Raw genomic sequence first — 10820 nt, 5'->3', positions numbered from 1 at the left:
ATGGCTATTCCCAAAAAAATGAAAGAGGGCTGGGAATGTAGCTCAGTGTTAGAGCATTTGCCCAGCATGCACCAGGCCCTGAGTTCTATTTCCATTTCTAGCACACACACACACACACAAAAAGTCCTTACCTATTATCAGTGGGGATATAAATTCCATGTCTAAGAACATATCCAAAGGAATGTCGATGTGACATCTGCACACCATGGTCACTGAAGAAGTATTCTTAACATCCAAGATAGGGAGTCGACTTGTCTATCAACTGATAAACAGGTAAAGAAAATGTGAGATATATAGTTATATAGATAGATAAATAGATATGGAATATTATTAAGCCTTTAAAAAGAAGGGAATTTAGCCAAGTGTGGTGGTACACACCAGCAATCCCAGCACTTGGGAAGCTAAGGCAACAGTGAGACCTTGTTTCAAAAAAAAGAAAATTCTGTAATTTGCAACATAGCTGAAGCTGGAGGATATTATGCTAAGTGAAATAAGCCAGGCACAGAAAGACATACAGCACAAACTCACTTTTATGTGAAATCTGGGAAAGTTAAACTCATAGAAGCAGAGGCAGTAGTTACCAGAGGCTGCAGAGGGGAATGGGAAGGGGAGGTGTTGGTTAGTGGAGGGAGGAGCTTTAGTGACCTGGGCACAGTGCAGCCACCATAGTTAATGCATTGTTATAAGACTCAATTGTAGAGCCAGGGCACTGGTGGCTCACACCTGTAATCCTAGCTACTCAGGAGGCAGCCGCAGGGAAATGGTTCTTGAGATCCTATCTGGAAAATACCTTACACAAAAATAGGGCTGGCAGAGTGACTCAAGTGGTAGAGTGCCTGCCTGGCAAGCTCAAAAGTTGATTTTAAGTGTTCTTATCTCCCAAATATGATGTCATCAAAGTGATGGATATGTTCCCTAGCTTGATTGAGTCTTTATACAACGTAAGCTTATCTGTGAGGTACAATGGGATGTTTTGATATATCCACAATTATTATTTCTCAAAAGTTAAAAAATAACCATGGAGAAGAGGGAAGAGGATGGCAGTCTTTTAAAGTTAGTCCCTTGCAGAGGACCCAAGGCTGACAGGAATCTGGACAGAAGGTGCTGGGTGCTGCATAGGCAATGCCTGGTGTGGAGGGGGCTCAAAGGAAAGAAGGACAAGGTGGAGATGAGGCAAGGGTGAGGTCCCATACAGACCACTACACACTTCCTGGTAAGATGACAAGGGGCCCTGCCTCAAGGATGGGTTAGGATTGTATTCCAAGCTGGGAGGGGCGGGGAGTGTTGAGGTGGTCTTGAGCTGGCTTCCTCCTCCCCTACACCAGCTCCTCCTCCCAGCACAAGCCCGGCATCCCACTTCTCAGTGGCTGCCCCATCCCACTCCCCCATTCCCACGCGCTCTTCCTCCCCACTTTCCCTCCCTCCACACTCTCCACTCAACTCCTACCCTTCTCACCTACCTCCTCCTTCCCATGTGTCCCCCACTTCTCAGACACCCACGCCCCCCTTTTGTCACCTCTGGCCCTCCAGCCTCCTCACCTGGGAGCAGGACCACATGACAGTGGTAAAAATAACTCCCTTTTGACAATGTGTGAAGGGAGGGGCAGCGAGAGGAGGGCAAGCTGAGCCCCAGCACTAGGGAAGGACCCCTGGGGTTGACAGCCCCTCCCCCTGCCAGGTCACACTCTTGCTCACATGGGTCACTTCAGTCACAGTTTCTGTCGCCCCGGCGCCCGCCCGGCTGCAGCGACCAGAACTGGTATCCATTTGTCAGAGGACGCAAAGGGTAAGGAGACAGGTGGCTGTTTCCGCTCCAAGCCCTCCTGGCTGGAGCCCCCCAGCTCTGCCCCCCTTGACCCCAGGACCCTGCGCCCTGTGCTAGGACCTCTAGGAGGCTTCGGGATGCCTCTGCGTTCTGTGTGCAGGGTCGGGTGCGATCCCCACGCCCCGAGTCTGCGGGAGAGTCTCTGAGCCCCGCCCCCATGTCCGAGCCCCCATGGCGGGCACAGCGCCTGCGGGCGGGCGGCGGGCGCAGCGGGTGAGCATGCAGGAGCACATGGCCATCGACGTGAGCCCGGGTCCCATCCGGCCCATCCGCCTCATTTCCGACTACTTCCCGCACTTCTACCCCTTTGCCGAGCCCGTGCTGCGCACCCCGGACCCGCGCCCTGCCCTGGTCCCTGCCATCCGCTCCTCACCCCAGCTACAGCCCGACCCAGACCCAGAGGGAGACTCGGACGACAGCAGTGAGTAGGGGAGGGGAAGAGGGACACCCCCTAGGATGAAGTCTGGGATGTCCCTGGCATCCACCTTGGAGAGGCCATGCAGGAGGCACCTGCCATGGGGTACAGGTGAGTGGAAGTGAGGACTGACCCTGCCTGCCACCTGCCCTTAGCTGCCCTGGGCACCCTGGAGTTCACGCTTCTCTTTGACGCAGAGAACAGTGCTCTGCACTGCACAGCCCATTGTGCCAAGGTGAGGATGGGGGCGAGGGGAAGCTGAGATAGGGAGCAGAACCACAGGTTTACCCTTTATCCACTGTCTCTTCCCAGGGCCTCAAGCCACCAACCTCAGGTTCTGTGGACACCTATGTTAAAGCCAATTTGCTGCCAGAGTCCAGCAAGGTGAGGGGGAGACCTAGGTCTTTAGATGGTAGGTCCAGCCTGGGGCATTCACCTGGCCCTGCTTTGCCCCTACCCAAAGGACTAGATCCCAGTTGCTGCGATCAAGGAGGCGGGGGTGGGGGGGCAGGTGGATGGCCTGACCCATCTTCTGGTTCCCAGGCTAGCCAGCTCCGGACACGCACAGTTCGGGGCACCAGGGGACCCATCTGGGAGGAGACACTCACCTATCATGGCTTCACCGGCCAGGACGCTGGGCACAAGACCCTGAGGTGAGGATCCAGCTGGGCTACCAGGAAGGCAGGGCGGGCAGATGGGGCTTGTGTGGCTAGGTTTGACTGGGGCGGCCACCAGGCTATGTGTGTGTGAGGACCCACGGCTACGACGACGGCGGAGGGCACTCCCTCTGGGGGAGCTGCGGGTGCCCCTGAGGAAGCTGGCGCCCAACCGAGCCAGGAGCTTCAACATCTGCCTGGAGAAGCGGAGGCCGGTGAGTGGGGTTGGAGCACACGGTGGGGCTGCAGAGCCAGGTACAGAGAGGGGAGGAGACAAGCAGGGACCTGGCAGTGTCAGCCAAGGTGACCAGGTTCTCTGCCCTTTCAGACCAAGAGGCCAAAGAGCCTAGACACAGCCCGCGGAATGTCCTTGTATGAGGAGGTGGGTAGGACAGCTGAACCCGGCAGGGGTAGGGTGAGTGGGCCTGGGCAGCCCAAGCTTAAGAGAGTCAGGCAGGGTGATAGGTGGGCTGAGCTGGGGCCCAGGTGGCTTGGAGGAATTTGAGGCCAGCTCTCTCACAAGCTATGCGAGTTCTCAAAGCCCCAGGAGGCAGCCAGGGCCTCATGGCTGGGCAGGGTAAGGATGACTCTCTGGGCAGCCTGGCAGAGGTGGGGGGCCCTGGGACACCTCAGGAGCACTGCAGGTAGTGGGATTTGATTGTGGCCCAGGCTGAAGGGCTGGGCTTCCTGGCTGCTGGGTCTATCCCTGGGATCAATGTGGGTACCAATGCTGGGGCTGGTTGTCCTAGACAGGACCTTGTCAGGATGCAGTGAAGATGACTTCAGGGCTTTTCCAACCCCACCTGAAACCAAAAACCTGACCAGAATACCCATGGCCCATCAGGGGAGGGCCCCTCTGAGGCTGAGAGCAGGCTCTCCACTGCCCCTCTGCAAACAAAGGGCTGGTGCCCTGCCCCCTGGTGGAGCCACAGTTGTTGCAGCTGCTGCTAAACTAAGCCCAGGCAGATAAGGCTGCAAGGAGGTGGTGGACATCACTGATCATCTGGCAATGCGCACCTGTCCCAGGTGTACAGCAGCTGCTGTGCTGCTGAGAACTGCCTGCCGTAAGGTAGTTTGTATCTCTGGTTGAATTCTACACTGCATATGGGAGATGAAGCACACATTTCCTGAGCATCCTCTGAGACAAGGGGTCCCCAGGGCAGTGGGGGATGAGAGTGGGTTTTGCAGTTTGAGACCTGTTTCTCCTGGGTGGAGAGAAGCCCCCCCAGGGCTGCTGCCACAGTGAAGGGCTGGCTCTGGCAGAGAGTAGTTAGGAGCACATGCTGGAGGCCAGGCAGGAAGCCCTGGCATGTTCATGGCACTCAGAGCCCATCAGTTCCCTTCCTCCCCATGACAATGACATACTGGAGGGCTGGTCAGCAAGCCCATGCCCTTGTCAGGCCCTGGCGAGTTCAGCTGACCCCTAAAATCCCTTCCAGGACATAGGACAAGTGCCCATAGGGGAGACGAGATCAGAATTCAGCATTGGCCTGACTTCTCTTCAGCTGTCAGCTCTCATAGCCAGGACCGTGGCCACTGCTGCGGGTGGGCTCTGTGCTGGGTAGAGAATGACAGCCTGCACCTACAGGAGGTGGAGACAGTGCCTGGGGAGGAGCGTGGACGCATCCTGCTGTCCCTGTGCTACAGCTCCCAGCGTGGAGGCCTGCTGGTAGGCGTGCTGCGCTGTGCCCACCTGGCCCCCATGGATGCTAATGGCTACTCAGACCCCTTTGTCCGCCTGTGAGTGCACATGGGTGGGCAGGAAGGGGAAGGCGGTGGTTCCTCTCCAGGGCCACCCCCAAACCTTCCCATCTCCCCCACCAGTTTCCTGCACCCAAACTCGGGTAAGAAGTCTAAATATAAGACCAGTGTTCGGAGGAAGACCCTGAACCCTGAGTTCAATGAGGTGAGCCAGGGTGGGGCAGGTTCCAGCCAAGCCTAGCCTTTACCTGCTGAGCCATGCCCTGGTCTGACCCTCCCTCCTCCTTCCTGCTCCCTTCCCTACAGGAATTCTTCTATGCAGGCCCAAGGGAGGAGCTGGCCCAGAAGGTACTGCTGGTGTCTGTGTGGGATTACGACCTGGGCACAGCTGATGACTTCATCGGTGAGTGGGAATGTGGAGTGCTGGGGGTGCCCCACTGTGCCCGTTGGCTCCTGACCCATGCTGTCCTGTAGGTGGAGTACAGCTGAGCGGCCAGGCAAGTGGAGAATGCCTGCGCCACTGGCATGAGTGCCTGGGCCGCAGTGACCGCCGGCTGGAACTGTGGCACCCACTGGATGGCACGCCCCCCTATCTTGGTGACTAGCCAGCGCAAGACCCTGCTTGTGACCCCGCCTCACAGCAACCATCACATCTGACAGAGCTGCAAGGAGCTCCAGGGCTGCCTCACCTGCTGTACCCATTCCTGCCCTCCACTCTTCATAGTCACCCCCATCCCAAATCATGAAGCCAAAATAAACATTTGCTTCTGATCATGGGACCCCCTTCTCTGCCAACACCTTACAGGGCAGACTGGGCTGTGTTCTCTTGTCTCCCACCTTCCAGAGGCCTGAACTGGGCCAGACCCAGCCCTCGCAGTCTGGTCCACCCCGAGGTGGGAAGGTGGTGAGAGGGCATAACCCTCTCCAGGAGCAAGTTTCCTGAGAAGTGAGCAGGGGGTGGCAGGGTGAAGAGCGAAGTTATCGACAAGCTGTGATGGAAGAGTGGGCGGCACTTGCTTTATTGCCCACCATTGTAGATCGGGATGCAAGGCAGCAGGCCAGGGTTTGGGACTCAGGAAGCTGCCTGCCGGGCCTGGTGCTGCTGGGCGAATCGCTGCATCCGATCCTCGAGCTCTGGCCGGAAGTGCCGGATCAGACCCTGGATGGGGGAGGAGGCACCCTGTGAAGTTAGGTTCAAAAGTGTCCCGATGCCCTGGGCTCTCAGTGCCACCCACCCCAGTGCCACACAGCTAGGCGGAGAGTGTACCTGCACAGGCCAGGCAGCCCCATCACCCAGAGCACAAATGGTGTGGCCCTCTATCTGCTTGCTGATCTCCCACAAGGAGTCGATCTCAGCTGGCCGAGCATCCCCCTTCACAAAGCGGGCCATCACCTTGTTCATCCAGTCCACGCCTGCAGCCAAAGCAGAAAGAGGGGCCTACTGGTCTCCCCTGCCAGGGAGTGGGATGGTACTAGAGAGTGCAGGCCACATGGGGGTGGAGGCAACCCCAACCAACCCAATGCTCACCCTCGCGGCATGGGGTGCACTGGCCACAGCTCTCGTGCTTGTAGAACTCAATGAGGCGGGCGATAGCTTTCACAATGTCTGTCTGGGAAACAAGGGCGGTAAGCAGGTGCCTGGGCCTCAGATCTCCAGCAGCACCTGCTTCTGGGATCCAGCTGCCCTGGGCCCCCACATCAGCCAAATCTAGGGTATTCTCCTCTGGATCAGCCTTGCTCCCCACCTCCCCCCCCAAAGACATCTTAGGCTGCAGGAACTGGGAGCCAAGAGAGGCCCAGGAAGGGAGACAGCAACCAGGTTTGCATGAAGAGGAGGGGGTGGGACTCAAGGGCTGCCCTTACCGAGCGGTCCATGACAATCACCGCAGCGGTGCCCAGGCCCGTCTGTGCTTGCACCAGTGCATCAAAGTCCATCAGCACAGTCTCACACACAGACTTGGGGATCAGTGGGGTGGATGAGCCGCCAGGGATCACAGCAAGGAGGTTGTCCCAGCCACCTGTGACACCCCCTGGGGCCCCAAGTCAGTCCCCAAAAGGATGGATGATCAGGGCTGAGGCTGGTACACCAGCCTAGTGGTAAGCCAGGACCTTTGTCAGCCCGAGGTTCTAGCCTGGCTCTTGAGGCTCCCCTGCCACTTTCCACCCCCACCTGGCTGCCCTTGGCCTCACCAGCATGCTTCTCAATCAGCTCCTTCAGGGGCACAGACATCTCTTCCTCTACAGTACAAGGGTAGTTGACGTGGCCAGAGATGTTGAATAGTTTGGTACCCGAATTGCGTTCTCGGCCAAAGCTGGCAAACCAAGAGCCCCCCCGACGGCAGATGGTGGGGGACACAGCCACTGTCTCTACATTGGCCACGGTTGTGGGGCACCCAAACACTCCTGGAGGGAAATGAAAAAAAAGACTAGGGGATGCCAGGGAGTACAGGCAGGTTTCCTGAAGCAGAGTCTGTTTTAGGTTTTGCTACCGTGGCAGAAAGAACCTACTCTTTCACTCACTTATCACTCACTTATCACTACTGCCACCAGCTGGACCTCAGCTGTTTGCCATCACATCTCTAGCTCCCAGAATGGGCACTGCAAAGGCAGAGCAGAGCCCAGAGGGGCTCAGGTGTCTGATGTGGAGCTGGGGCAAGTTGAGGAACTGCAGGTGGTCTGGACTTTGTTACCACCCTTTTCTCTCCATTTGGCCCCCTGTCCACAAAACACTCAGAAATACCACAAAAACCACCCAGGGGGCATGTGGCCAGAACCAGGATTTCACAAGACCCATCCAAGACAAGATGCAGGGTCAGGTAAAGGGTCTTACCCACGTCCGCGGGGAAGGGGGGCTTCAGGCGAGGCTTGCCCTGCTTGCCCTCGATGGACTCGATGAGCGCAGTCTCCTCTCCACAAATGTAGGCCCCAGCTCCACGCACCACGAACACATCAAAATCGTAGCCAGAACCACAGGCATTCTTGCCAATCAGACCTGCCTCATAGGCCTCTCGGATGGCCACCTGCAGGACAAGGTATGAGTTCTCTAGCCCACCCCTCCTCAAGAGTCAGCCTGAAATTCCAGGGCCATGAGTTCTTAAAGGCTTCCTAAGTTGAAGTGCTGAAGCATAAAGGAAGACCCCAGAGATGGAGGCTTCAAGGCCAGGTTGTTTGGGATGCATGCAGGAGTGGCCACCCCTACTTCCCTCAGCTAGACCCCACAGACTAGCGCTACTTGACAACAGCTGTGCCAGGGGATGGAGCAGGAGAGATGGGAGTGCACACTGTGTCAGTGCCCTCCCCAGCCCACCTGCAGATTGGAGGCCTCATTGTAGAATTCCCCACGGATGTAGATGTAGGCAGCACGGGCACCCATGGCCCTGCCCCCCACCAGGCAGCCTTCAACCAGCTTGTGAGGATCGTGGCGCATGATCTCCCGGTCCTTGCAGGTGCCTGGCTCCCCCTCATCAGCGTTCACCACCAGATACTTGGGCCTGTGAAGGCCCGCAGGTCAGTCAGGCTGCACAGGCCCACAAGGACTAAGCCCTCAACCATATGCCATCCCTGCTCTACACAGGGAGGCTTCAACCATGCCTCTTCCAATAGTCAATTCCTCTCTGCCCTCCCAACATGTTCCCTGGGGCTCTGTTTGCTTGCCATCAATGATAGGGAGCCCAATGCCTATTCCATCTTTGGGCAGGGATGACCACAACAAAGGTCTCTGTTCTGCTCAGTCCCAATGTCTCTCTCCCTGGGTTTTCCCTTGAAAGCCAAATTCTGCTCGTGATCACACAAGCCGTCCTCAACCTCCACATCTCTAGGGCTAAAAGGAGGTAAAGCAGTTTGTATTATTTGTTCTCTGGGTGCCAAAGTATGGCCTGAAAACTAAACAAATTCCAGCATGATGTCGTAATACCCATGTGTAGAAAAGAAACTTGAAGTTTAAAAAGGTCAGATTTCTCAAAGCTCTACTGGAAGGCAGAGTTGGGATTTGAAAACTAAGAATCAAAAATTGATTCTGCTACACCTGGAGTCCCCAAGGATCCAGAGATGACTTAAGTCCTATTCACTTATGGTCTGGGGACATTTTCTCACCTCATTTGTGTAACAGTTTCCTTAATGTGCCCTAGACATGAAACAGCTTTGGCCACCAACCCAGGCATCAAGCTAGGATGAACAAAGGATTGTCATCTGCTCTGCCCCTGACTGATTTAAGAACAACACCAACAATGAGGTGTCTCTGTCCATTGCCAGGGAGTTGTGCTACCGTTTCTATGTAAACAGTGTCAAAGCCCAGGCAAGAACCAGCTATCCCTAGATCTCTCCTGCAACCCTATCTCATCTTCCCCGACACACCTGCCATCTGAGGGCTTGTTCATGAAGCTCCACTTGAGACCAGTGGGGAAACCAGCACCTCCGCGACCTCGCAAGCCTGATGTCTTGATCTCACCCAGGATCCAGTCCGGCCCCTTCAGCAAGATCTCCTTTGTCTTGTACCAGTCACCTCGACTCTGAGCACCTTTCAGCCTGGACAGAGTGAGGAAGGCAGTGAAGGAGAGCCCTGGTAAGATACCCAGCAAGCTAAGGGCACTCACTGCCTCACCTCCAGTCATGACGGCCATACAGGTTGGTGAAGATCCGGTCTTCATCCTTCAGTGAGCCAAATGAGGTTTTCTTGGGTGCTGTCTGAGGAGACAATGGGTTAGGAGGCCCTGAGAGCTTGGGTCAGAAGCTACATATTCTTGGGGTTCTCTGCTTAGGAAGGGCTAGACCAGAGAGAGAGCAGAAGCCTAAGCCCCAAACTCTTTGAAGCATCATAGGGACCACTACCACTTACTCAAGTACTTCCTGTTTAGCAGGTACACGGCTAACCATTTTGTCCCCAAATCTCAATTCATCCTCACAACAGTCCTGAGATAGGAATGACTTCCTGCATTTTACAGAGAAGGAAACTGAGCTCAGAGCAAAAGGAACTGATAGAAGGTCACACAGTCAAAAGAAGATTTATTTGTCTGGCTCTCAGAATGGACCAACACTTGACTAGGGCAGGGGGCTTTATCTTACTAAACCTACTAAAGAGGCAAAATGTATTTGCTGATGGAAGAGAAGTACGTCACTGGGGCTGGGACACGAAGGGGGTGCAGGGGGACCTCTTGGGATAAAATCAAGAGGTGGGGACTGGGACTCCCAGTGACCTAGTGGAGAGGACCTGACTTCCACTCCCGTATACTTAAAAGCGCTTCTCTGGCACTACAGGGAGCAGAGCACTGGAGGGGGAGGCAGGAGGTACTCATGCCTCTCCAAAGCTGCTTTCCGCATCTGCAAAACGGACCAGGGCACTTCCCAACCTGCCAAACTTCCCGCTAGGCCGAGGGGCTGTTAAATAAGGGAAGCCAGGGAGTCGGACGGGAGCGTTAGCTTCCCATTTGGGATCATTCCCCTTCTACAACCAGGCCAGAGCGGCAGCCTTCCTGCCGGGCTTGGGGACAAGGGGAGCACTCTGCAGAAAGCACTAGAGACCAGAGGAACAGCTCGTGGCGGCGAGACCCGGCCCGCGGACACCCCAGACCCAAGCCAGGCCGAGCCTCACCGAGTCGCCACTGAAACGCACAGATACCCGCACGGGGAGCGACCCGCCGAGCAGCCGCCGTGCCGCCAGCATCGCGGGGCCCAGGCCGGTCACCTCCCACTGTCACCTTCACGGCTCTGAGCTAAGAAACCGGTGCGACAGAGACGCTAGGCGGCGCACAGGAAAAGCGTCACGCGCCCGGGAGCGGGCGGTGCGCCCAGCAAGCCACACGCCTCTAGGCCCCGCCTACTATGGGGGCGGGCACATAGACCGGAAGTTGCCTGTTGCTGGGGCTTCTGGAAGTTGTAGTCGCTCCTGCCAGGGCCCGCCCTCCTCCGGCAGCGGGTTAGTATTTGCTAACAGGCTACCCCAACCTGCGTTAGCTCCCTTATCAGCCCGCTACGCTTCTCCCCGGCCTTCCTGCGCTCATCTTTAAACCCCCTAGTAAAACTTGCATGTGGCCTTCTGCTGGGTTTTGGTGTGTTCCACTCCCAACAGGTTCTGCGTTAAGGGTGCACCTGCTGTGTGCACGAGTTGGCGGGGAGGCGGGTTACAGCCCCATCCTTAAGACCCAGCTGTACTTATGCTGTTCCAATCCGAGCCCTGCCAGACGTGAGCTCCCCGCGGGCATCCGAGTGCCTCAAAGCTGGCGGACTC

At 56.5% G+C, this 10820-nt stretch overlaps 2 protein-coding genes, 1 long non-coding RNA gene and 1 pseudogene across 4 annotated transcripts in view; 2 read left to right on the top strand and 2 right to left on the bottom strand.

The window, feature by feature from the left end:
- Positions 1-742: 742 nt before the first annotated feature.
- On the top strand, positions 743-5342 carry LOC109692323 (double C2-like domain-containing protein gamma). Of its 2 annotated transcripts, XM_020172867.2 has the most exons (10): positions 743-2246; positions 2396-2475; positions 2553-2624; positions 2784-2893; positions 2976-3111; positions 3225-3278; positions 4485-4636; positions 4721-4802; positions 4904-5000; positions 5072-5342. In XM_020172867.2, the coding sequence occupies exons 1-10, from the start codon at positions 1997-1999 to the stop codon at positions 5200-5202; spliced, it is 1164 nt and encodes a 387-aa protein (XP_020028456.2). In that variant the 5' UTR covers positions 743-1996; the 3' UTR covers positions 5203-5342. The 2 variants fall into 2 exon arrangements, with proteins under 2 accessions (XP_020028456.2, XP_073906374.1); XM_074050273.1 differs by lacking the exon at positions 3225-3278.
- A 247-nt stretch (positions 5343-5589) lies between these two features.
- Positions 5590-10346, bottom strand: Ndufv1 (NADH:ubiquinone oxidoreductase core subunit V1). Its single transcript, XM_020172866.2, has 10 exons — positions 10185-10346; positions 9198-9280; positions 8951-9121; positions 7905-8088; positions 7428-7617; positions 6788-7000; positions 6461-6627; positions 6126-6207; positions 5865-6010; positions 5590-5756 (listed from the first exon to the last, which is right to left on the bottom strand). The coding sequence occupies exons 1-10, from the start codon at positions 10254-10256 to the stop codon at positions 5670-5672; spliced, it is 1395 nt and encodes a 464-aa protein (XP_020028455.1). The 5' UTR covers positions 10257-10346; the 3' UTR covers positions 5590-5669.
- On the bottom strand, positions 8712-8853 carry LOC141416722 (small nucleolar RNA SNORA48; annotated as a pseudogene).
- Positions 10347-10476: 130 nt separating the features above from the next.
- The window catches only part of LOC141414868 (uncharacterized), a 57106-nt gene continuing 56762 nt past the window's right edge, over positions 10477-10820 (top strand). Inside the window, exon 1 of the long non-coding RNA XR_012439813.1 lies at positions 10477-10508. This is a non-coding gene — a long non-coding RNA (uncharacterized lncRNA). The remainder of the gene's footprint in view (positions 10509-10820) is intronic.

Source organism: Castor canadensis, chromosome 1 (assembly GCF_047511655.1).
Source record: "Castor canadensis chromosome 1, mCasCan1.hap1v2, whole genome shotgun sequence".
Taxonomy (NCBI): Eukaryota; Metazoa; Chordata; class Mammalia; order Rodentia; family Castoridae; genus Castor; species Castor canadensis.
The sequence above is the reverse complement of the archived record's forward strand: the minus strand, read 5'-3'. Positions and strand labels throughout refer to the sequence as shown.